General features: G+C 41.8%; 3 protein-coding genes across 51 annotated transcripts in view; 1 reads left to right on the top strand and 2 right to left on the bottom strand.

The window, feature by feature from the left end:
* The first annotated feature begins 5,169 nt into the window (after positions 1-5,169).
* On the top strand, positions 5,170-14,496 carry dpys (dihydropyrimidinase). The gene is made up of 9 exons (XM_068569650.1): positions 5,170-5,578; positions 6,795-6,953; positions 7,193-7,372; positions 8,809-8,998; positions 9,162-9,318; positions 9,616-9,757; positions 10,293-10,435; positions 12,985-13,192; positions 14,092-14,496. Exons 1-9 carry the CDS (start codon positions 5,177-5,179, stop codon positions 14,149-14,151), a joined length of 1,641 nt encoding a protein of 546 aa, XP_068425751.1. The 5' UTR covers positions 5,170-5,176; the 3' UTR covers positions 14,152-14,496.
* Positions 14,497-17,562: 3,066 nt separating this feature from the next.
* On the bottom strand, positions 17,563-19,199 carry LOC137781196 (dendritic cell-specific transmembrane protein). The gene is made up of 3 exons (XM_068569793.1): positions 18,132-19,199; positions 17,701-18,033; positions 17,563-17,622 (listed from the first exon to the last, which is right to left on the bottom strand). The coding sequence occupies exons 1-3, from the start codon at positions 19,197-19,199 to the stop codon at positions 17,563-17,565; spliced, it is 1,461 nt and encodes a 486-aa protein (XP_068425894.1).
* Positions 19,200-20,967: 1,768 nt separating this feature from the next.
* The window catches only part of rims2a (regulating synaptic membrane exocytosis 2a), a 127,189-nt gene continuing 121,334 nt past the window's right edge, over positions 20,968-26,822 (bottom strand). For all 49 annotated transcript variants that reach the window (XM_068569076.1, XM_068569047.1, XM_068569079.1 and 46 more), the window contains 5 exons: positions 24,628-24,769; positions 24,309-24,421; positions 23,968-24,069; positions 23,679-23,818; positions 20,968-23,573 (listed from right to left, as the gene is read on the bottom strand). In XM_068569076.1, the coding sequence (XP_068425177.1) occupies positions 23,370-23,573; positions 23,679-23,818; positions 23,968-24,069; positions 24,309-24,421; positions 24,628-24,769 (701 nt within the window). In that variant the 3' untranslated portion in view covers positions 20,968-23,369. The remainder of the gene's footprint in view (positions 23,574-23,678; positions 23,819-23,967; positions 24,070-24,308; positions 24,422-24,627; positions 24,770-26,822) is intronic.

Below are 26,822 nucleotides of genomic sequence, written 5' to 3'. Positions count from 1 at the left end.
GACTAGCCAGCTTTACATGCCTACAAAATGAATCACCAGTTAATGTTTGAAAAGTGTCGTCCGGCACTCACATGGATGAGTGAGTCACTCATCAGTGTGTTGCGTCCTGTGCATTAACTGCTCTTAGGAGGCTGTAGTCCCTCCTAGTGCATGCTGGGGAAGATCAAATAGGTTGGGGCCTTGTAGGGGGGACGACTGCACAAAACCTCCCCTTGCCTGTTTTATTGACTCCACAAAGTATCAACAGCAGGTTGAACTTCCTTCTGCCCGCGCAGGAAGCTCATCTTCTCATCTTCTCATCTCGTCTCCCACTTCAGGCGCTGGTAGACTGTGGACCCCAAAAAAGCAGAAGCCTTAGTTCAGGCCAAAGTAAATTGTGAGCATGTTCAGATTCAGGTCTTCGTGATTGGACCAGCGGGCCAGTTGTTGCATATCCATGAGTCACTTAGCACTGAGTATGACATCCCCCCCGGTCAGTCGACAGGCCGAGGCTGGCAGGCTGAATTGAGTGAGCTCAGCGTGGATGTTCGGGTTGCTATTGGTCGTGTTGCGAGTTGCACCGAGTCAAGTGTTTGTGTGCGTGTATGTGCGTGTCTGTGTGTGTGGGTAGGCTAATAAAACCTTTCAGTAATGCAGGTCATTTGGTTCTACAATTACCTCATCTTACCCATTTGAATCTCCTTTTTCAGTGTGTCCCCTGCATGCTTGTGAAGACATATATTCTTTGCATTTTTTCTTCTTTCATCCAGTTTGATTAAAAGGAAAATAGAGCTAAGATAGAACTTTTTGCATGACAAAAATACAAGACAAGCAAGTCTGGCGGGAATGGATTTAAAAAGAAATCTAACGAGATAAGAGATGAAAAGAGGACACACGTTTCATTTCCAACAAAACCCTCCTCTTAACAACTAAAAACAGCTATAGAAATGCCAAAACGACAGATTTATAATCTGGCCTTTTTCTCCTGTTCAGATTAGTTGTATCTCTAACACACATTTCGCTGTAGCCGCAGTGTGATGTGTGAAGTTTAAGCACAAGCGCGGTAAACAAGCCTCTTTGTGCCTGAGCACAGCGCGCTGATAATCTGCCTGAGCATTATCTTATGTCACTTTTTTGTGCATGCTGTGCCCTTCTAATGCCAGAGTTTTACCTTGTCAACGCTCGGGAGCTGCGCTTCGCTGAATTTGAATGCAGTCGAGAGAGAAACTGACATCTGTGTTGGTTTGTAATGCAGGTTGAGGAAATAAAAATGATAACAACAGCCTTCGTCTAAATCCAGCGGAACGGCAACTTTCCTCATTCAGCAGCACAGAGACTTTTGAGGAGATGCCATTGCTGCCTCATTGGTTTTTCACTCCCTCTGATTACTCCTCTCATCTTATGTAAATCCTCTTAAGTCACATGTTATTGTTTATTGCAACTGTGAAGGTTAGGTGTTCCTAAGCCCTGTGCGCGCGCTTATCTCACCAGCGCATGCATCTTTGTCTCTCCAATGTGTCTTGTTTCCGTAATACACTAATGGATGAGAAAAGTTGTCTGGACTGATGCGGCGCCGACAACCAATCCACTGCAGTAAAATGCTAATCTCTCCCAGTGGCTAACAACTCTTCATGAAAGAGAGCCAGTTGCATGCTCCAGGGATATCACAGCATTATCAGAAGCCGGCTAAATTTGTGGATTTTTTTTTCTTTTTTTAAACAGTGAATACAAACAATTCATAAACATACAGTCACTTTTTTTTTTTTTTTTGACTAGTCAGCTTCCCTGTCTCTGTAGAGTGTTTGAATATTGATACTGAACTGTTGCTGTCACAGGTTTTCTGATTTGGATATATGAATGTGTGGAAAAAATGTACCAAAGTAGTTTAGAGGTAAAGGCCTTTCTATTAAGGTAGCATAGATGTTATTCATTTTTTGAGTAAGTCATGAAATAATGTCAAAACGTATGTAGTCAAGTGGCCTAAAGAGTGATGAAGACAAAAGCCAAATTGTACTATCTGTAAGAAAAGAAAGATTGCATAACTGAGGTGACATCTTTGGTCCCTGTAGGTGAAAAGGTGATTATTCTCAATGGCTTAGTATCTGGTTTACATTCTCCATCGTGACTTTCACAATAATAACACATTTAGACTAACAGCCCTGTAGCTGTAAGCCTCCACCAACGAGTCCTATTGGAGTGTCATCATTTCAATTTATTAGTCTGTTTGAAATTGTCACAATTAGCTTATTTATTCTTAAATTATGGCCAAAAAGTTATTTGACTTGGCATGAAAATATATAATAACTATATCACATTAACCGTAGAATGAGAATACATTTATCTTCCTCTCAGATTAAAACAGTACACTGCTCAGGTGCAGTAATGTGATCTGAGGTCAGTTTTAACCGCCATAGGTTTGGGAACGTCCATAATAAGAATACTGGTACCACGAGTCTTTCAGTGTTGCAACTTTCACAAGCTTACATCTTGAACATGCTTTATATTCATATAGAGGGCTAATCACCCAGTTGCCAGAAATGTATTGCATTATACTGAGAGGTGCCTCTGTTATTTCAATTTCAAAGCCCTCAGAGGGCTTTACAATCTGTACAGCATACGACATTCTCTGTCCTTGGACCCTGGCATCAGATAAGGACAAACTCCTCGAAAAAAACAAAAAAAACTTTAACTGGAGAGCGGGGAAGGAAGAGATGCCGGGGCGAACAATGGAGGAGGGAAAACTCTCCCAGGATCAACATGAACAACATGATAAAATGACAACAAAGTCAATCCATATGACAGAGATGATACATATAATACCAGCACTAGTAGCAAAAATAATACTAGAAAAGTAATTACTAACACTGGCTATAATAGAAGCATAATGATAATTAAAGCAGTAATGCTAATAGAAATGTGACTAACAATAATAATAGTAGCAGTGGTTGTCGGCAGGCCCGTAGCAGCAGGCTCAACTCTCGGTCCAGGTAAAACCCTGATCCTCAGAAACCCACAAAGCCAGAGAGCACAACGACTCCGGGGAAGAAGCCAAGTTCGTAAGAAGCATTAATGGCTACGCATGCATAGAGAGGGAGAGGCAGAGGGGCTCAGCGTATCATACGAAGTCCCCCGGTGGTCTCGGCCTATAGCAGCGTATCGAGGGGCTGGTCCAATACAAGCCTGAGCCAGCCCTCAGCGTTATAGAAGAGGAAAGTCTTAAGCCTACTCTTGGATGTGGTGAGGGTGTCTGCCCCCAGCTGGAGGCCTGGCTCCTCTCCTACTTTTGAGCACAGAAAGGAACCAACAGTAACCGAGCATTCTGGGAGCACAGCGCTCTCGTGGAGTAATGAGGTACTATGAGCACCATAAGATATGATGGTGCCTGACCCTGAAGGGCTTTGGAGGTGAGGAGAAAGGATTTCAAATCATATTCCGGATTTAACAGGAAGCCAGAAAAGAGAAGCTAGCAACAAGAGTCATTTCATCTATTTTCTTAGTTTTTGTTAGTAAACTTGCTGCAGCATTCTGGATCAACTGCAGAGTGTTAAGATACTAGAAGAGCCTGATAATACATGTTTTTTACAATGTTACATAGGTCCTTATTATTTATGGTGGAGTTGGCCAGTTGCGTCTGGCTTGATATGAATTATATATATATATATATATATATATATATATATATATATATATATATATATATATATATATATATATATATATATATATATATATATAAGTAGGTATTGTCTGCATAACAATAAAAATGTATGGGTTGCCTAAAGGAAGCATATATAAGGTGAATAGGAGTCTAAGCACAGAACCTTGTGGAGGATTCATCGATTAGACTGCATTAATGTTAGCTAGCAGGCTAAACAATTTGTACTTACTTAGTACCTCTACTGTACTGAACTGTGACAGACACATATGTACCATTTCATTTTGTATTTTTCTCGACAAAATGCATTCTTGGGGGGAAAAACAGTGTGAATTTGTCTAAAAGTGTTTTGTATCTGCCAGAGCGATGCTTTTTAAGACGTTCTGCTGTGGAACGTTCTACACAATACATTTATCACACTTCACTAAAACGCTGTGCACTCTAAATACACATACTACCATTTTATGTAGTATGCCAGAAAAATACTTGCATGTCAAATGCAGCCCGACAAAAATACTGGGACGCCCCTCTGCACCCAAACACACCTTACTGTATGCAAGCCTGTATGTTTGTCTGGCCCGTCTGACTCAGGCTGCACTGGAATAGTAGTTTTGGGTTTGGGACCTTCCTAACTGAGGGAATGACCCGGAAGTACCCACGTGGCCGCCATGATAAGTGTTGAATTCTCTAAAGGCAAAGGAAAGGAGCGTCATGCTTCCTGACTTACAGAAACTTTAATGAAAGAGTTAAACTGGAAGAGCTCATCAGTCTGAGTCATGTTTCTGATTGTTGTCTTTTGAATCAACTATTTTGTGACATTACAATAAAACAAGCTGTGTGGTGTTTCGTAAACTGACGTCTGCATATTTTTATGATCAGATTATAATCTATATACAAACCCTACTAACATAAAGGGATACACATATATAACACACATCATTAGTGGGATAACATATTTAATTAAAAACTGAACAGAGACAGTTTAGTAACTTTGTAGGCTGGTTTCACTTTCATATTCCTTCATTCATTTCTATCCAACCTCGGTAATAAAGTGTTTAAATCGTCTGCATGACGCAAGAGCACAGACAAAGTATTGACGATGATCTTTATTGTGGTCAGAGATGAACTACAATGCTGTAGTTTCACTGCTACAGACCGACGTCAGCATCGTCGCGTCATCACTACGTCGCTGAGTGAACGGAGAGTCGGATTCTTTTGACACCGCGGTTGTCTTTTAACTCCTCATGAAGTCTCCTTCCCATCTTCCCTTGACCCCGTGACGTGTCCGCAGAGGTCAAGGAAAGGTGCTTAGGATAAGAGGTGAGGAAGTAATTATTTGAGTATTCGACTGCAGCCCCACTGTCCTGTGGGATGAAAAGTTCCAGATGCAATGTTGTGAGGAAGTAGTTTGTCCCAAATGGATGCATGATGCGTGCAACAGGAGGCCACATACTCGAGGAGGGCGGTGTCTAACTGAGGAAAACGCTTCCCGATGTTGTACAAGTCGAATAACCGCGAATACTGCGCATGTCCAGGTCTTGCATGAACTTTGGAGCTGACCTACATTACTTTTCTCTCCTTCTGGACACCACGCTCTGCACACAGAGACAAACGCCAGATCGTACCACTGTGTTGTCACTTCAGTTCAGTGGTCACGCACTGGCTTTAGTTCATTCTTTAGTTCACAGCGGGATGGCCGAGCCCAGCCGGATCTTGATAAAAGGGGGTAAAGTTGTGAACGAGGACTGCTCCGCGATCAGCGACGTCTACATCGAAAATGGGAAGATAGTCGAAGTCGGACTGAATCTTCAGATCCCGGGAGGGGTGCGAGTCCTCGATGCCACCGACAAGCTGGTGATCCCGGGCGGCATCGACACGCACACACACATGGAGCTGGCGTTCATGGGCACCAAGGCGGTGGACGACTTCCACATCGGAACCAAGGTCAACACCTTCACTTCAAGTGTAGCAGTGACGGCAATTACAATAATCCAGCATGGTGCTCAAGTTTTATTTATTGCATTGTACAAAAGAATTGGCATCAAACTATTCCAAAGGTTAAATAACACCTCATTCTGCATAAGTACCCATTTTGGAATAAAGGAGAAGAATCATTGTATTGGGTTGTAATTATTGACGCATTGTCATGGTCATAACTTTAGTGTTGACGCTGGTAGATTAACACACTGCTGGGTGGACTCCACATGGACACTTTATACTTCATTTTTGTTTATCATATTTTGTTTTGTCAATCTGAACCTGCATGTTGATATTACCTCGGGACTAAAGTTGTCAAGTATATGTAGTGGAGAGCCATATTTTAATCTGAAGTGAACAGTAAGTATGAGGTAATAGACAATGGAATTACCTCAAAATTGCACAGCTCAGTACTAAAGTATATTTGCTTCATTACTTCCCATCTATGTGCAACACTATATCCTGACTATCTAGGAATGTTTTCAATTTTCTGTCCTTGGTGGTAACATCTGGATGACATGCACTGCTGCACCACAGGCACAGGATTCATGTGTGCTATTGGCATAACATCTGCACCTTTTTGGAATTGTTTAAAGTATTTTAAAAGAGCTTGTGCTGAATTAAATTCCATTTGATTATCACGCTGTATTTATCTTCAATTAGAGGTTTGCGTCAAACTGATTTTTTGAAGTATTTTTGAAGCTTGTGAGCAGAAGTGTTTTGCACATGTCTGACTTTATTATTTGCAAATGGGAACAGGGTGCACACACACAATCTGGAAAAAACTCCAGAGTTTCTCATGTTTCTGTTATTTTGTCCATACCTGGTTGGCACAGTACAGTCTAACAGGCTGCTAAACACCTGAGTCATAATACATCAAAAGCAATTAGCAGCTTGTGTCAGCTTTGTATCGGTAGTATCACAGGTATTATAGTGCAGGTGTCAGGACGACATGAAGCAGCTCAGAGGCCCAAGAGGCCAGAGAGTCTCTGTCTGAACGCATCAGTCACAGCCCTGCATGCTGTCATGATGTGGCAGAGGGAAACAGATGTATGTAGCAGTATATTCTCACCAACAACTCCTTTTTAAACTAAAACCTGAATAACGGCGTACATGCAAAGCTTCACATTGACCGTGTGTGCTGCAATCTTTAACGTGTATCTTAATGTGTGTGTTTCACCAGGCCGCCCTAGCAGGAGGGACAACAATGATCATGGACTTTGTCATCCCCCAAAGGGGCAAGTCTCTCCTGGCGGCCTACGACTGCTGGCGAAAGAACGCTGACTCCAAAGTTTGCTGCGACTACTCGCTGCATGTCGCCGTCACGTGGTGGAGCGACGAGGTAAATGAGCAAAAAAGAAACTGAACACATTTTTTCCAGTTATGTTTGCCAATCCTGAATGAAATCGCACTAGACACGAGTTTCTGCTAAAACAAAAAAACATATTAAATAGGACTTGTGTTTGTGTTGTGTGTAAGGCACAACATTCCTATATATCTGCCCCTATTTCAGAGGGATACTCTATGTAGAAACCATGTTACTCAGAGCTATTCCTCCATGTCGACCATTTTCTTCTCCAGGTCAAGGAAGAGATGCAGACGATCACCAAAGAGAAGGGAGTTAATTCCTTTAAGATGTTTATGGCCTACAAAGACGTGTTCATGCTGCAGGACTCCGAGCTGTACGCGGCCTTCTCCCAGTGTAAGGAGGCCGGAGCCATCGCCCAGGTGCATGCTGAGAACGGAGACCTGATCGCAGAGGTTCGTACAGTGTGAGGGAAGTTCATAACCTGTTTATCAACCAGAGGGAATTCATTGAAAGACTTGAAGACTTGTACTGAAGAGCTATTATTGGGTTGGTTTGTTTCTGACTCTTCCTGCTTAAAAATGTCTTTTATAGTGACACTAACACAGGAGGAGTATAACAAATACACAAGCTACTCAACACTTTTCACATCCATCCATAATGGTGATAGCTAAAAAGCTAAATAGTTAACTATGACACATGTTCAGAATTTAACGAGTAGAAACTTCTTCTTTTTAGGATTGACGGTGAGAGTTAATTGACCAGTAATCTGAACTAAAGCAGATGTAGTGAAATACACATGATGCTGTCCTTTTTAATTAGGAAAAGGTATGGTTAACAAGTCAGACCAATAATATCTAACCGATAATATAATATCTGACCGATAATATCTAACACACCACGGACCAGAATAACGATGGGTTCATGTTAAACGTTAATGATTAACCCTGATTTTAGTGTCCTTAGAAAAGCTCCTGCTAAGTCTGACGTTGTGGCAGCGAAAGCAGTAGAGCGTTTAAAAAACACTGAATGAAGGCGGCCCACGTGTTGACTTAGCGTTTTACCTGCATGTTCCAGATGGTCCAAGGTCCACTGACACTGTCTGTCGTAGCAATGAGAGCAAATCAAAGGTTGGTTGTTGAAAACAATGTGATGTAACACCAAAAGCAACTTTTGCCCCATCCATACTCCACTGCAGAAAATGTTTAACTCGAAGAATTCAGGTTTGTCCAAAGAAAAGGTCTTTTTCACCGCAGGATTTTGTAAATGTTGCATCCGGTGAAGCACATAATGCAGAAGCTCTGGCTCCAGGGCCTCTTTTTCTGCTTTTACAAGTCAGAACGGTCAATCTTTTCTCAAAAGTGTCATGACAACAATTCACCACTAGGAGGCAGCAAATGCCCAAAGAGTGAAACGTTCGGGCCTCTAGTCTAGTGGCTGGAAACACAGGATTAATGCTGCCACGGGGACATGAGAGGTGTAGGAGGCATGAACCTGTTTTTTTTGTCTGTGAATTACTTATTGTCCAACAAAATTAATATTTATTCGTCTTTGCATAGCACATAAATACACATATAAAACCAGAGATATTCCCTTTGTTGTTGCTCTATTGTCATTTCCGTATTCATGTACGTCTCTACATATTTAATTTTTAAAAAAGGTAAGGAGAAAATGGAAAACATAATGTGCAGTGTTGGAAACGACCAGGAAGATCATTTTAACACAAAGGTTAACATGTTTTAAAGCACCGCTCTGAGTTGTTAGTCCATGCTACGTGCGATATTAGTTTAGTTTGACTTGTGTTGGTTACAGATACTGTGCCGCTGCTATCCTCCCATCTCCAATAACCTTTACGCTGTCTCGTTGTCTCCGTCGCTGTGGGACCCGGCAGGGGGCAAAGAAGATGCTGTCTCTGGGCATCACGGGGCCAGAGGGCCATGAGCTGTGTCGGCCGGAGGAGGTGGAGGCCGAGGCCACCCAGCGGGCCATCACCATCGCACACGCTGTCAACTGCCCGCTGTATGTGGTCCATGTCATGAGCAAATCTGCTGCCAAGGTGGTGTCCAATGCACGCAGAGATGGTGAGTGTGGGGTTTGCTGCCCCCTGTTGTTGAAATGGGGCAAGTTCTTTTTTTTGATGAGATTCGCTGGGTGAACAAACTTTTCGTCTTCTTCAGCAGGTGGAACTTGCTCCGGTGTCATCATGTGACCGCTGAAGAGTATTTCCTTGTCCTTTCTGTGCAGGGCGTGTGGTGTTCGGGGAGCCCATTGCAGCTGGACTGGGCATCGACGGCACCCACTGCTGGAACAAAGACTGGGCTCATGCTGCTGGCTTTGTCATGGGTCCCCCCCTCAGACCTGACCCCAGCACCCCTGGGTACCTCATGGACCTGCTGGCCAAGTAGGTGGAGCTGACAGTTTAGCGACCACCGTGTCACCACAGATGAGCGTGCTTTGTAACTTGTGTTGTTTCCGAGCTATTGGTCTTTGTCTTTTGAGGACAGGAGGGTGAAGATGCGGAAGCAGACATGGCAGCATAAAAAAAACAAGATAGAATTCACACAAATGGACTAATTTGCATATTCATTGAGCCTCAATGATTCATGATTAAAGTATGACTGTTATGTGTTTGTTCTGTATTGGTTATTCATGCCTTACTAATTCACCCATACATATATTCATCCATCAAACATGCTAGTGATGATCTCAGTGTGACGGGGACGGACAACTGCACCTTCTCTGTGTGCCAGAAGGCTCTCGGCAAAGACGACTTCACCAAGATCCCAAATGGAGTGAATGGAGTGGAGGACAGGATGTCTGTGATCTGGGAGAAAGGAGTGGTATGTACAATGATAGGAATGCACTCGTTCTGACATTGTTTAGCTCTGGCACTTAAGTCTGAACCAGCAGGAGTGATGTGGCAAAAAGATACTGCCGTGTCGACACAGTATCACTTAAAATTCTTAGGCTCCTACGAGGGCCCTTTTACTTATTATTTGCTTGGATATCATCATCAAATGTAATGTTTAAGCACGAATAACTATACTTTTCTCATTTTTTTAAAGTGGAAATATCAAGTGTTTCAGGTTTTTTTTTAGAGGCAAAAAGCTCTCAGAGCTGCAGATTGCTAGACAAAGCTGGCGTTGCATTTTCTCACAGTTGTTGTGAAGCCCGGCTGCCCCAAGGCCGCTGGGAAGATTTACCACCTTCCACAGTGCTTACAAATCACACAGGCAATGCTATTTTGGCAGAAACGAGTTGCTTGCTGCTGCAGTTAAGCGCTGACCTTTTGCCTGCTAATTCTGTATTTTGTTGTCATCCACCGTGTGGCCCCATTTACTCGACCCGGCCTCTTTGTGCGTTTCTTCCCCTCAGCACAGCGGCAAAATGGACGAGAATCGATTTGTAGCCGTCACCAGCAGCAACGCAGCAAAAATCTTCAACTTCTACCCGCAGAAAGGCAGAATCGCCAATAACTCGGACGCCGACGTGGTTATATGGGACCCAAAGATGACAAGGTGAGGACCCCGACTCTACAGCATCAACAGTGTGTGTGTGTGTTTGTGTGTGTGTGAGGAGGGGTGGGGGCTTTTGAAATGGAGCAGAAAGGGACGTGGCGTGTGTGGACAGTTTCAGATGTGTTTGACTCCAATGCACAATTCTGAACGCTCTCTTATCTCTTCAGTAGAAAGTGAAACATTTCTTCCAGCGCTATCAGCAGCTTCTGCAGATGCAGACGGCAGATGGTGCTGCTGAAACATTGGGCCGACTTTAAAGCACGTCTCCAGGGTGTCAAGCATTGGGTTGAATAAGATAAAGTTAGTAAAGTTTAGCAGTAAAGCATGCATGCTATAGATACGAGCTACTAAAAAGAGAAGTGATGTATCTTTCATCTTGTGCCACCTCAACACACACACACACACACACACACACACACACACACACACACACACACACACACACACACACACACACACACACACACACACACACTTAATCGTAAGCCAATTGTGCTCTATCCAGAAGTCAGGGTATGTCATCACTTATCTAGAGCTGCGACACAATTTCCATATGAATCACATTCATCAGTCAGTTAAAAAATAAAATGCAATGATTCATTCTTTTCCATGTTTGGTGATTTTTTGGAAGGTTTTTAACACTTGCTTGAGCTAAATGTGCACCGCATCAGTGGGATGATGCTGATGGGTCATGGTGAGGATCTTAAAGATGACAAATATTTGACGTGGGAGCTAAACCAATTTTCATAGTAGAGAACACGCAGCATTACGGCTATTTTCAGTAAGCAGCTCAAAATATCACAAGTGTGATAAACCAGTCAGGTGTTTATTTCTTTCTGTTTTTGTTATTATTCGATCTGGATCTGGGGCGGAGGACAGTATGCTGTCCTTCAGGGCCCGTCATGCACAGACGCAGGCTGCAGAGGACAGTGTGCCTTCCTGTAGTGCTGTGGCACACTCGGCCTTATATAAACCACAACGGCACTGCTCTGCCCTGTTTGCTGCAGAGTCTTGGCTCAGGCCCTCGGGGAAGTCACTAACCGCTGATGTGAATTGGAGAAGAACACATTACACACTGGTGTAATTTGCTGTAAATTAATTCACTGGCAACTAAAAGCATCTTGTGTGAGACCTGCACAACTCCTGCTGTGGAGGAGTTCACCGTTTTTCCATCGTCACCTGCTCCCGCGTGTGTGTGTGTGTGTCTGCGGACGCCGCGATGCCTTCTCAAGCACGACGGTGCCTCGTGTTTGATTGCCGCGGCCGAGATTCCATCTGTGAAAGTCGTAATGAATTGCCCCCAGCGTGAGTGTCACTCCATAACATCCGGGACCAGGGGCCACAAACGGTTGCGTAACCAGGAACGCCTGGAAAGTTTAGTTGATTGTGTCTCATAATTGGTGATAGGATAATGAGGACACATCTTGTTTTTGTCAGTGCACACTTGGCATGCTGTCTGGCTCCACAAATCAATGGGAAATGTGTGAATGGAGGGGGAGGGCTCTCTGAGATTACAAAAAATGGAAAAAGATATTCACTGTTTCGTGGAACTGGCTGAGTCAGAGTTATTATACTGTGTCATGCTGATTTAGTTTTTTCACTTCGATCTGATTTATACGTCAGACATCATCAATCTGTACAGTGCAGAGCTGTTGATTATTTTAATAAGAAGCGTTTTAATTGGCTGTCCGTCTCAGAGATTTATTATTTTCCAGAAAGCTCTTCCACCTCCCTAATGAGAAGGTGCACTACTACGACTATTAGCAACTGATGCAGTGATGAAGCTTCTGTACTTCATTCAATCCTTTTATTCAAAGTGGATCACATGATTCACACGTTGGCTCACAACGTGTGTGAAAGCTCATCGTGATGAACATTTAGAGAAACACCTCCGAGACGTTTTGTGTCTTTCAGCTCCTTCTTTTTGTTTTGCGATGGGAGACGTTGCAGTTTGGGCTCACTCGCTCCTGTTGGCTGTTTTTCCGGCACAGCAGCAGTTTGCAGCACTCTGGGGGATGATAATGTGTTTAATTGTGTATAATAATACACAATTAAAGTACAAATACCACAAAACGCTGTATTTGGTTACATTCATGATCGTTACATGTGGTTGAGATAGCAGCAGCACGATGCAGTTCATTAAAAGTATTATAGTATGAGTTTTACATACATCTTGAATAAATTAGCTTTGAGTGCTGTCAGATGATTCATTTACATCAATTTATTAATTTCTGCCTATAAACTCTACTGCAGCCATGCTACATTTGTTTGGGTATCGTCATCAAAACTTTTTCATGTTCAATGTCCAATTCCAGCCTTTTTACAGCAAAAGTAAAAAGACAATAATTCATTATATTGCTTGTTGACTGCAGTAACTTTATATATATATATATATATATATATATATATATATATATATATATATATATATATATATATATATATATATGTTTTAAATGCAATTAATATATATGCTTTCATGCAATAAAGACATTCAGTTTCAAAATAATTTTAAATGGAGGTGTCGTTGTATCTTTGTGTCTTGGCAGGAGGATATCAGCCAAGACACACCACCAGGCCGTGGACTACAACATCTTCGAGGGCATGGAGTGCCACGGTGTCCCTGTCGTCACCATCTCCAGAGGCAAAGTGGTCTATGAGGATGGGCGGCTCAAGGCGTCAGCAGGACACGGCAGATTCATCCACAGGAAGCCCTTCTCTGAATTTGTTTACAAAAGAATCAGGCAAAGGGATCAGGTCAGTCAATCCCCACGACTTTCATGAGTAGAAAATAACTATTACAGACTGTGTCTGTGCTCCAATAGCCCAAAAACCCCACTGAACACCTACCTGCTCAGCACCAAACAGCAGACACACAACACAGTTGACTAGCTGGTAAACCTAGTGGAGCGTTTAGCTCTCAGAAGTTGGTGGAGACCAAAAACAGCTGAAACTACTATTGGACTTGCTTCCACCAGAGTAGAAACGAAATAACAAAATAAATGCTAATGCTACTATGCATCTGCTGGATGTGGAGGCTAGCAACTGTTTGTCACCATGTCAAGGTATATCAGTGTTTTGTTCACAACTTTAAGAGGCAAAAACAAACAGTTATTGCAGTGATTTTTTTTCAAATGCCCAACTTTACAGCAGCAATACAGTGTGGTACTAAAGCAGTTTGGGACTCTATAGCTAATATCCCAATTAATGACAACTGCAGGTGATCCACTTCTTTGTCCTAAGATGGCGACAGACCAAGCCTCGCACTTTGAGCTTCATCGCGGCTCTTCGTAAAAAAACCTCTGGTTGACGTCATGTTGACAACATCCTTATTTTATACAGTTTATGATTTACAATCGACCTTGTAACTAACTCACTTTGCTCTGTGTGGAGCGCTGAATGAGGCGGCTTTATCACTGCCGAACTGTCAGCTGGACTAAATATTTGCTGAGTGTTGATTCATCTTTTCTTGTTCAATGATGTGAGTATCATAATTGTGAGCATCATACATGAAACATAGAGGACACTGCTTATGTGTAAAGCATTTTTCAGGCAGGACTGATATTCAGATTTGAATTTAAAGCAAGCAAATATTGATGAGTTACTGGACACAAAGGTCACTTGACCCTTCTCTCTCTGCTCTGTTTGGCCTGCAGGTGGGGACGCCTACAGCTGTGATCAGAAAGCCCTATGAAGGCAAAGTCATTTCTGTATGAGCAACTGACCCAGAACATGAAAGGCAAGACATTTCTGCAAGTCATACATACATTATTCAACCATTGGCCTTCAGCCAAATCACGTGTGCAGTTAAGGTGGCGGTGTGGATGTTTAGGTCATCAGCATTAAGGTCAATGTTCTGTTTTCAGATAATACCTCTGTTATGTTTGTTCCACTGTGTGAGGTTTTGAGGTCAGCTGTGCTCGGCACACAGCAGCCGCTGTGCTGCTGCAGAGTATATGTGCTCTAACATGCATTGCATACACTATGCAATCAATTCACTGTGAAGAAGGAACATTGGGCTGATGCACGATGTCACGGTTAAAAAATGTGGTTTGATTTGAAAATGGGATCTTTCATAATTTTCAAGTTTTGTGCATCATTTCATCATAAAATAATTACTCCAAAACTGGCTTCAGATTCTTCTTTTACTGGGCTTTTTAAATGTTTTATTGTATTTCTCCCGTTTTCCACCATGTTTGTTGCCATTGCTAACCCGAAAGCTTTTTTCCCTTTTATGAACCATTCATTAAAATGACAAGATTCACTTTGTTGACCCAGATTGACTCTGTATTTGCATATTCAGCCGGATTGCACATTATCATATGCACACTAACTATGCCCATGTATGGACTTGCGTTCATTCCTTCCCATGGTACAAAAAAAGAAGAAGGTCTGCGGCTGTCACCGAGCATCATGTGGCAGCTTCCTATTGGGCTGGCATGCTGCCGTGCTTTTTGCCACAGGGCCAGTTGAGACATAATGTGAGCTTATCATGTTGCCACACGGGTCAGTGGCAGCGTGTGAGTCACAGAAGGCCTACTCATCCTTGAGCTGTACCGCTTCCTTCCTCTTGTCTCTGACAGCGGAAGAGGTGGTGTGGGAACGTACAGTCGAGAAAGAGGATCTCTGAATATGTGCCTTACTGGAGTTCCAAAAAGTAAATAACAAGGAATACATTTTTTTTGTGTTGACTCAACATTTTCGACATTTGGGAAGTGATTCACTTCAAATTCAACTCAGAAATGAAGGTTAACTACTTTAGCAGAGTTGGAAGAATTATTATTTTTAACTGGAATAGGTCATTGCCTTTTCTTTTTCTTTTAAATTGGGGCACATATGATTGAGAATGCACTATTGTGGTTTTACATCACAGCAGTCTCTGGTCTGATCAGCATTTTGAGGTTAAGTATTTCAACATGCAATGTAGTTTTGTATTTCTAACAACTCCTCCATCCCTGGCCTTTGTCATGATAACACGTTGTGATGTGATGTCCATACTTTGGGTTTCACCAAGCATGCACATGACATCACTCATGGTCTGACCGCGTTCACAGCACACTGATGAGAACTGCTTGTATAACAACAATGAAAATGGGAAAATGGGGAAGGTATTGTAATACTAAACACAACAACACCAGTAACAATGCAGGACCACGTACTTGCCCTGGTGCATGCTGGGAACTTCCTCCTCCACACCTGTCAGGAGACTGCAATACAAACTTACACAAATTATGAATTTTCGATAGATCTTTGAAATTTTAAAAGGATATGATAAAATCAAATAGCATGACATGTATTTAAAAATGTGAGCCCAGAAGAATGAATAACAAAAGAATACATTTATATATATATATATATATATATATATATATATATATATATATATATATATATATATATATATATATATATATTTATATATATATACACACATATATATATATATATATATATATATATATATATATATATATATATATATATATATATATATATACATCTAACTACTGCAGGATGTTAATAGACAGCGACAGCGTAAGTAAAAAGAGGACAGTGCTGTTCACTGCACATGTAGGGGACATCTGTCTTATGTTATGTAAGCAAATATCACTGTTCTACTCTTCAGTGGAACATTGTACATGGAGGTAAAATATACAATCCTGTGGTTTAGTTTATTAGAAGCTGTTTTTTTTTCTTTATTTTTTATGTGAGATGAGCACTGGAGGGCGCAGGATTAACTGCTATTGTCACAAATCCATGATTGTTGACGAGATTGTTAATTAGACTTGCAAAGTAAAATGAAAGACAATCTTTTCATTTCAATGCCTCCAACAAGACAATAACTTTAATGAGATACAATATGTTGTTGGTATATCACTATTATATTTGATCGGTTGGCAGGACTGTGCTATCGATCCTAAATGTAAGCAGTATGTCTGGTTATCTCGAGGATCACAGCACACACAGAGAATAATGTCATCTGTCTTCTTATTGCATAAACATGATGTCATGTGGAATGTCAGACAAATACATTGACATTTATAGTTTCTGAAAACTCATTGGAACCAGAATGAATTCATTTCTAAGCTCTGGATTTCTGTAATTATTGAACAATTGTTAGTGTGAAAGGGTTCATATAAATTATTTATTAACCTCTCAGGGTTACCAGCATTGGCCAGTTATGTCATCATCTAACCACCACAGTATGCTGAATCACATGCAGAGTCAAGTAATGGACCACTGTATTTATTGTTGTAACATGCCATACAATATGAAAAAGTATATAAAAAACATATGTACACAACACTCACTCACTATAATAATACACAACATATCAGAAGAGACAAGTTTTCCTCACTTGTTTTTCCAGTTAATTACAAAGTGCATAGTACCGGAAACGCGTCTTCCCGAGTACAGAGTTAGTTTTAAGAACTTTTAAAGTTGTCTTTCTACCTGATCTGATGATATAGTGTTTTAATTTGCAAACAGTATGCATCCATAATCCATTGTGTGTAGACAAACTATATTATTGCATAATATACTGTATCTGTTTGAGTTCCATTATTAGTATAGATCAGTGTGAACATCAAACAAGTGCTTTGGAGGTTAGTTTACAAAATTCTTTGCAATGGTCAGTTGGAAATGTTATATATATATTATATATATCTAATAAATATTATTCATGTATAAATAGCAAGCAGCTTATTATTGATCCATGTGGGACACTTTTAACCTCCTTGATTTGAAACCATCTACAACAACAGTCTGAACTCAACCTGAAAGATTTGATTTCAATCATCTAAAATAATTGAAAGCAGCTTATTTCACTGTATATTATCCTGTAATCAACAGCATCAAAAAGCCCTGATCAGATCGACAAACAGTCATTGGACCAGGTCTTCACCCTGACCGCTGTTGCTGAAGCACTTTATCTGTAGCCAGTGCTTCTGGGGCAGACAGGCACCGTCTTTGTTCAATGAGGTAACAGTTGATTTAAAAAGTAAAGATGTAACAACAGGATCATCAGGGACGTAGATTCCATTGTTCAACGTTGTCTTTATCAGGAGACCTTCTTATGCTTTCTTATAATAGAATATAAAAAGCTTGCAGCTAAAATAATTACGTCCTTACACGACACTTGGCGGATCCCCTTTGGGCCTGAAGAGTAGTGGGCACCAGAAATGTGGCTGAAAGAGAAGACAATCACCCTGAAGCGTCACACAAAGACATTCACAAACATAACCAGGATAGACAGTTTGTAATACCTTTAAGTAGAGTGACGTGAGGCTGCAGTTGTCTTTCCCCTTCCTCTTTTTGCCTCTCTTCCTCAGGATTTTGGCGTGCAGGTACTCCACTCTCTCCTCTGCGGCGCTGGCGAAGAATCGCTCGCAGACCATCAGCCTGAGCTGGGCCGCTTTGGCAGCCATCAGAGACATAATGAACAAGGTGAGCAGGATGGCAGCCAGCGGAGCTACAGAGTTGTAGAGCAGCAGCTTGGGTTTAGGAAGGCATCTCTTCTCAAACAGGGTCACAGAGTAGGAGAAGTCTTTTTGATGGCTCTCCTCACCAAACGGTATGCCTATTAAAGTCGCAATTCCCTGAGAAGAGAAGGGAATTCACATTCAGGAGCTGTCGGACGGCGACAAATACTGTGAACGCAGAAAGATATCAGAAGTTCTTTCACAAGCATACTTACTTTGATGCTCATTATCAACGGGACGTGGAATGGCTCCAGCTCTGATAGCTTCCTTGTTACAATATCAACAAAGCAGTACAATAGGGCATCCACAGTTATGAATAGGACCCAAGTCATGAAATGGGAGACAACTGGAACACCGAATTTCAGCATGGCTCTCCCCTCCCTGGCAGTGGGACGGGCCGAGGGGATGGTGGTGTACAGCTTCTCTTCCTCGGGCGTGAGCGGGAGGACGTGGGGCTTTCCCTCGGTCTTCCGCTTCTCGTCGAAACCAACAAATTTGCTGCTCACGAACCGGTTTTGGTATTTTGCGTCGCCGCAGTATTTTTTGAGGTGCAGCGCTATGAACAGCATGAGCATGAGGAAGCTGATGGCAGGAAACATCCTATCAGTCACAGAGGAGACTGTATTCATGAGGGACTGGACATACTTCACGGTGTCATTCAGCTTCTGCTCTGCTTCACTGAGTTTCCACCTGAAGTTCTCTGATTCCAGTCTGGGTGTCACCTTAAGTTGGGAGTCGAGGTTGACCACCCCTAAGTCTGTCACCCCCTTGAGCATGTTTCCTAGCCACTTCAACATCTTGACATAGTTACTGAAGGGGGCAACGATGGCTGCTTTCTTGGCCTTTAGGTTGCAGATCATGCTCCGGACCAGGCCTGTGGTGTTCTCCAAGGTGTTGCGGATGTTTCTCAGAACCACTATACTGGTCCCGGCGGTCAGAAGCAGGTTCCGACTCTTCTTCATGGAAAGGGAGATCACAAATAGAGTCCCCAAGCACCTGACTCTCTTTGATAGGAACAGGGCAACGGTGAGTAGTGCCGCAACGCAGACGGCAATCCCTCTGGCTGCCGCCAGCTCGTAGTTCAGCGTGAAGAGGAGGTAGAGGAGGAGCAGGGAGCTGAGCAGGAGGCTGGAGAAGCTACATGTGAAGAGGAGGATGAGAGTTCTTCGAACGCCATCTCTGTTACCAGTTGTGAAAACATCCACAGCCAGGTAACCAATACCCCCGAGGCTCTGTTTTAATGCAATCAATGGGGATAGCATCCTGGACTTGGGGGTCAACATTAGAGTACAGCCACATGGAAGAAAAAAACAGACACGGCATGAACAGATAGTTGCAAAAGATATGCAACATTTAACGATGAACAAAATGGCTTTACCTTTCAGTCAAAATTATAAAATCTGAAAATGATGTAATGGGATCTTTAAGTACACACCTGCGGTGCAGAGCTTATCATCTGTTCTCATGCACAGAGTTTGCAGGCTCCTTAAATACGACTAAAACAGGAACTGTCCTGCCCCCTCAAACCTCAGCCATTTGTCAGTCATCCCTATTTTAAACCAAAAGCAGAAGCAAACAGGGCCGAGGCTGAACGTTGACAGTGTGTGAGACCGGCTTGTGCTTTTGAAGATTGCCAAGCTGCCTGCCACTAGTGCACGAATGGCTTCAGATCACTTCCTGTGTATATGCACCTTAAAGAGACAGTTCACCCCGAAATCTCAAAGACGCAGCTCACAACAATGACACCTTTTGAACTCACGGTAATATATGTTGCCCCAGTTCAGGCTGGTACTCTGATGTAAAGGAGTAAACTACTTGTCTTATGTTAATATGTAATAAAGTATTTGAATAGGTTTTTTTTGTATTTTTGGAGGTTCATAAAAAAATGTAATTCTCACTCCAATAAACTCTGCGAATCTCGACATTTCAAAAATGTATCTAATATCTCATTATATTACAACTGGTGCATGCTTGAGTGTGCAAATCTGAAAGCGATCAAATTAGTGTAAATGTGATGGGACATTACTCGTGCCACTGACGAGCATCGCCTCCGACACGGCAGACTGTCTCCCACTCTGACTACATTGTTTGCATCTTGCGATAAATATTAATGTTCTATATCACTTTGTGTTGTGTCTATTTTCCTTTTCTGTTGAGAAGATAACTCAGACTTTTATTAGCTTTGAGGCGCTGCTGCTTAATCACGAGTTTCAGTATTAAAAGACATTCATATACAATGCTTTATGAATGATGAATTAAGGGTTTACTCATACTGCTAAATGGCGTGTAATTATCATAAAGTGTTTCCCAGGAATGAACTCTGGGTCGAGCTGTCGCTGCTTTATTCCCAGTGATTATTCATCCTTGCAGGTGGTGAAGATTTGCCATGGTGAGGTGACTCAAGAGGGCAGAGGGACATCACCATGGTTACTCCTGCTCCACTGAGCTCTGGTACTCTCATCACATCCTGTTTTCAGTTTGTCTGTGTACTGTATCTATACCTGTGCTATAAATCATAAATTAATCAATGAAGTGGCGTTCACTGCATTGATAACTAAAAGAGTTGGTGATGTATGCACAATTCTGCAGTTGTTTTACATTATTTGACGTTTTAGCTGATTATTTCATCCACTGCTCCACAGTGCAAAGTAACGCGACAAAGTTACATTATTACAGGAATGATGCCCCGCATATTTCATATCTTCAGTCTGGCTTTAATGCACCGCCTCGCCACCTGCGTCTCTAAAGACGTCTCAGAGTTTCCATACATTTGCGTAAACATCTTTCAGGCCTATTTATCTGAGTACGCTACGGTTATAAATGAGACCCCCTGGTGGGGGATGCAATAGGTCGCTTCATGATAATTGTAGGATCCAGGGTTTTGGGAGTTTTTAGACCAATACTGAATCTATACAGGATTACTTTTCTGCAGGTTCTAAAGAAAGCATGTCACACGCTTGTGTGTGTGTGTGTGTGTGTGTGTGTGTGTGTGTGTGTGTGTGTGTGTGTGTGTGTGTTCCTCTTATCACCACCCAACTCTTGGCATCAGTGTAATATCAATTTTTTTATTTTTAATTTGAAAAATAACTTACATAAATCTCTGTACTCAACCATACTTAACCAAGACATAGCCTTGGCATTAACACATTGCACCAAAAAGAGAAAATGAAAAGGCATTCAAAAGGATAAATAACATATGTCTTTGTCATCATGTGAGGCATTTTTCCTGTTCCAAACGAGTCTATCGATCTATTCATGGTAGCTTGTTTATTCAAATTCTGACATCTAAAGTTATGTACAATGAAAATTAAAATGAAAATATATGCTGCAGCCTGTGACAGCTTGTGACGAGGTTTTCTCGGACATTAAAAATGCCTCATCGTCATATGGAAAAGGAAGAATGCCTCCGTTTAATTTCATTCAGACATACTGCAACTATAAGATTCATATACTTCCCAGACAAGAGAAGTATTTTATAATTACTAAAAATAGAAAATAAAAAATAAACTGGTCTTGGCTTTTAAATAAAACTAACAAAAATATAGTAAATTAATTTCATTTTCATTAAAACAAGAAAAAACATTTTCTGTGGCAATATCCCTTGTTATTTGAACTTGTGATTAGCTCATCTTCACAAACAGTGCCTGTAAAACTGAACCACAGCAACATACATCTCGAGCTTGTTTGCTGCCTCTTGATTAGGTGTAGACCTCTTGCTGTACCAATACAGATTATTTTTGCATGTTCGTCAACAATACTGAAATAAAATACACTTGCAATCACAACTGTTTCGTCAACCTCCATTAAATATAAAATATTTTCCTTGTCACTTTTTTTTCCTCAAAAACCTGAAAGAATATATGACCTTGGGGGTGGAATGTTTTTGTTAAAACTTCAATAATTGGCCGTGGAAGACCAAGAACTAATTTGTCGTAGAGTTCAATTCGAGGTGAGGGAGAAAAGTAATGAAGTTGACATGCACTGTACAAGAAACTGCAAAAATTCCAAATATCATCTTTATCAAAACATGCTGAGTTACTGTAAGGTGTGCCCAAGCCATGTTGCAGAAAATCCTTTTCAACATGCTTGTTAAACAAATCAAATCCAAAATGAAATACATACTGAAACAATACAGAACTGTAAAATAACCAACAGTCCTAAAATCTGGACAATATCAGGGGACTGAACAATGGTAGCAATGAATAGTACAATGAGAAGTACCCTGGGACAAGGAAGAAAAAGAGAAACATGTACAATTTGCACATAATGTTTATCTTGATAAGGCATGAGCCTTTTACAATGAAATAAATAACTTACATTTATTTTCATTATCACTTTTTGTCACATAAACATTTTTCTGTTAAGTAGCTCCAAAAGTTTCCTTTAAGTTTCCCTTATCTGCATGTCTGCAAAACACAGACTCATGAATGGTCTAAAGAATGGTAAACAATGTCTTTTTTTTAATCACAATGTTGCATTCACTCCCCTTGAAAACCATGCACTAGTGAAATTTATCTTTAAAAATAATATAAATTGTTGAAAATGGCTGATCTGTTTTATTTTTCATCTTTTTGCAAGTTGCAGCCTCAAGAAAATAATTTTCTTTATTTTTTTTTTAATTCAGCTAAATTTGTGTCCATGCAAATTAACTAAAAGGGAAAAAAAATATTTTTTTTCTCATTTAATTTTCATACAATATATCAACAGAGAAAGAATGATGGTAGATTTTACATCTTTTAATGGGGTTTGGATCGATACTGCATATTCTGGAGTGTTGATGGTAACCACTTCAATATTGCCTCTGATTAACTTTGAAGTCTTTCTGGTGATTTACCAGTACGGTTTGATTCAGTACATAATGCAGGGTATTTCTTTTGGGGTGTGGGGGAGTGTGGATACAAGCCGGGACACACCTCACCCAAAGTGATGGTCTCCAAAACTCCATCTACACAGCTAGGTCTGTTGGCGTGGCGTGACCAAGCATCTGGTTAGAAACACTGTCACCCCTTCAGATATAAGAACATTGACTCTAAAAAAAAAGGAAAGAAAAGAAAGAAGAAAAAAAAAGAAAAAAAAGAAAGAAAGAAAAACATTTATTTTTCATTCGAAAAGGGCTTCTGTAGAACTCGTTTAGCGGTTCCCAGTACTGACCCCCATGGCTTCGAATTGGATGAAAACCTGGAACTGACGGATTCCTCGTGCTAAGGAGTTCATTCCAGCTTCCTCCAAATAACAACAACAACAACATCCGGCAATCCCGGCCGCCAGGCGCTTGCGACACGCTTCGCCACGTGCACAATGTGCGCAACGTTTTTGCTCAAAAGACAGGATCACGTTTTGCACCCCTAGAAACAGGCTCAGAAGACACAACATCAAGCATGCAGTGTAACCGGGGGGCGTGACCTGCAGTCGCAACACTGGCTGCTACAACAACGCTATCAGTCCACACGCTGCTATGATCGAGAGAAACTGTCCAGTGACGATTGGGAAGCTCTTCTTGTCAGTGGGGCCAGAGTAGGGTCCACCAGTGAGGAAGGAGGAAAGAGCTTAAACCAGCCAATCACCATGTTGGACAGGTCCAGCTCATCTAACAGTATCTGAACCGCTCCCATGAATGATTTATGGTCCATGCGTCCATAGTCACCCCAAACGATGACCTGCAGAGAAGAACACAGACAAAGAAATGATTCAAAAGGATGAGACAAGTTGAAACAGTGACAGATGAAGTGATTTTGTATTTATTACCGTGGGACTGTTCTTACCTGTAAAACCTTCCCTCCTGGACTCTCTTCAAACGGCAGTTGCTGCTGGTAAAGAGGGTCCAAGGTTTTTCTTGCTACTTTTGTTTTCTTTTTGGCTATGCAGACTCCGTTTTCTAAAAGGTAGACCTTTACATATGGTGCTGAGAAGAGAGGAGGAAAAAGATAGTTAACAATACGCGCAACCTCTGATTCTCATCCCACAGCTCGAAAGGAATATGCTTTTTCACCTTTTTGAACGCTTAAGTGTGCAATTGCCTGTGTTAAGAAAAGGTGTGAGAGCTCTAATTACCTGGCAGTGCCTTGGAACCTGGTTTTCCCACAAGGCCACGGGCTCTGATGATCTCCACCTCCAGTGCTCCTTTCTTGTCCACCATACCGATCTGGATGTCTCCTGAGTAACAACAGTACCTAAAGTTATAGCACACTACTGACTGATGTCTATCAGCATATAAGGTACAAGTATATACAAGTTAGTGAGGTATACATATATACATATTTTACAGTATATACGGAATACAATAACATAACACTTGCAAGAGTCTTGTGATTGCTTAATTAAAATGTTCAATACTTAGCCTTTCCTAAGCCAGGTACCATAAATGTATTGAATCAAAGGATTATTGTTCTCACCCATAGGTGGCGTAGCCAACGTCTGTCGTCCCACAAGCTGAGCGGGGCCAAGACCATCCAGGAAGTCACTGAACTGGGCGTCTGAGGAGAGCCTGACACCAGGGAAGATGAGACTGAGGAGAGAAAGACACCCTGGTTACCACAAAGATGTTGGCATGAGACAGCAAACCACTGCAGCCCATTGGAAGTCATGAGGATGAGGAAGAGTGAACCTCAGTATGAGTCATCAAATCAGATTGTTTGCTCTGTACATTCAAACTGATCCCAGGACAAAATGCATGCAGGAGTTTTTTGGACTGATGAATATGTGTCTCCTTACTTTCCCTCGGAGCTGTAGCTGTTCATGCTGCCGTCCGTGGACTCCCGGCTGGCCTGCCGAGTCATCCTGCTCCTCATCTCCACCGCCAGGCCCGTCTCCGTACTCCTCTGGATCGTGCTGCGCAACTTTTTACCTCCTGCTTCTGCACACAAACGACACAGGCGAAGGAAAGAGAGGAAGGGAGAAAGAGCGGTGGAGACTGTCACTCCATGACGTTGCAGCACTTTGTGACTCATACAGCGAGTTGCACTCACGCAGATTATTTACCGACATTCCTCTGCTTTCATTTGTGTATAGAAAAACAAATCATTCTAGAGGGAAAACAAAACACAAAGACTACTCTGTGAATGAAAATCGATCTCTATACCATGAAGTATGCATCGTTTATTTTAGCAAGAATCATGTCCATTTCACTGGGACAATCAAAGAAAGTTGCTCATTCCAAAAGCTCTACAGCGGTGTATGTGTCAATCAGAACAACATGTGCAGCGCTCCTCTGGTCTGTGCTAAGGGGGTCTTGTGGGAGCCCTGGTGAGTTCATGCTTCACCCATAAACATCCAGCGTAACCCCCCCCCCCCCCTCTCACATCCTAACTGATCCAAGACGACAGCTGACTCCAACCGTTAGCCCTGCTGCTGCTCATCTCCATCCAGCCTCACTGACATGGGGGCACATGGCTGCGTTTGTGGCAGAAGTACACATACCTACACAAAAGTATTTATGCAACAAGTCAACACTACACAGAAAGAGATATTTGTTATAAGTCATTTAGCTTTTGGACAACTATGTTGTCTCTTTTTCATACTTGTAACCAAATGAATGCTAAATGAGAACATCATATTATTTCCCAGAGGTCAAATTATGCCTGCAAAACCAGACAAAGGTGATAACGGAGAGGTTATCATCAATTCACTGTTTGTAACCCCCAGATGCAAAGTCATGACAAGCAATCCATACATTCCCTGATGCCATTTCCTCTACGTCATTTCCCAGTTTGTATGGATGACTCACATCTAGACTACAGCAGTCCTAATCCAGCACCATCATGGGCCCTTTCACTCTTCCTCCTCATGTCAGAGGAGTCGCCGAGGAGAAGAGAGGTGTTTCTGTTTCCTATCTATCACACGGGCATAAACACATTCACATTCACAGAGCCATCAAGCCTTTCAGCCTTGAAATCTCAGTCATTCAGTCGTCCTCCGCCTCCTCTTCCTGCTCTCCACACTCTACATAGAAGACGGAGCCGCAGAGGTCGTATCTGACGTCTGTAGTAAACCGCAGCTTGTAGATCTGGGCCAATCAGGGGTGAGTCGGATGTTATCAATGGACATTAAAAACATACCGTTTTCAGAGATCGTTTTTACTGCTTTGATACAGAATGAAACACATTTGTCACAAATACTAATACTATGCTTACCATAATGTCAATGAATCGGTTATTTTACAAAATAACTTTACAAGAGTTGCTTTGACAAAAGAGTGATGAAAAATCCTGTTTCCATACACACAGAAGTGCATCTACATTATAGATAAAAATCCACACAAACACACACACGCGCAGGGGCAGATGAGCGTTCTCAACCCTGGTTGGAGAATGTAGTCTAGCACTTTTGTATGGCAACGTGAAGTCGCAGTAGCCTAGAAAACAGACAAACTGGCCCGTCACCAGAAGGTCAGTGCCCTCAAATCTGGGCCTTGGCAGACAGCAAAACACAATGAGAAAGCTGCTTGATGGCCAAACAGTGCAAGTGTGTGTGTGTGTGTGTGTGTGTGTGTGTCTGTGTGTGTGTGTGTGTGTGTGTGTGTCGAGGTATGCATTTCAAATCCTTGAACTTTTTTATTGTCTCTAAATTGAGAACCTACAACGCCACAAGAACAGGAAACAATAGGAGCATCTTGCGAGGCATGAATATAAACACACACAGTAGGCGTCATCACAGGGTGATGTTGTATTCCAAAGCTAAATAAGCACCCTCGCCCACAAGACACAAAACAATGATTCAGTCCAGCTTCTAAATCCTTTGTTTTCATTCACAGAGCCAGATTTTAAATTATCAGGGAGAAATGAGATATTGTGACATGAGAATATAATGTCAGACTGATTCATGTTAACACCAACACCAGCGGCAGTAGCAACAACAAAAGAAGTAATATGTGTATTTAACTCCAAATTGCTTGGACGATAAATTGACTT

The sequence above is a fragment of the Clinocottus analis genome, unplaced genomic scaffold (assembly GCF_023055335.1).
Source record: "Clinocottus analis isolate CAN_PGR_092001 unplaced genomic scaffold, fCliAna1.0.p SCAF_9, whole genome shotgun sequence".
Lineage (NCBI taxonomy): Eukaryota > Metazoa > Chordata > Actinopteri > Perciformes > Cottidae > Clinocottus > Clinocottus analis.
The sequence above is the reverse complement of the archived record's forward strand: the minus strand, read 5'-3'. Positions and strand labels throughout refer to the sequence as shown.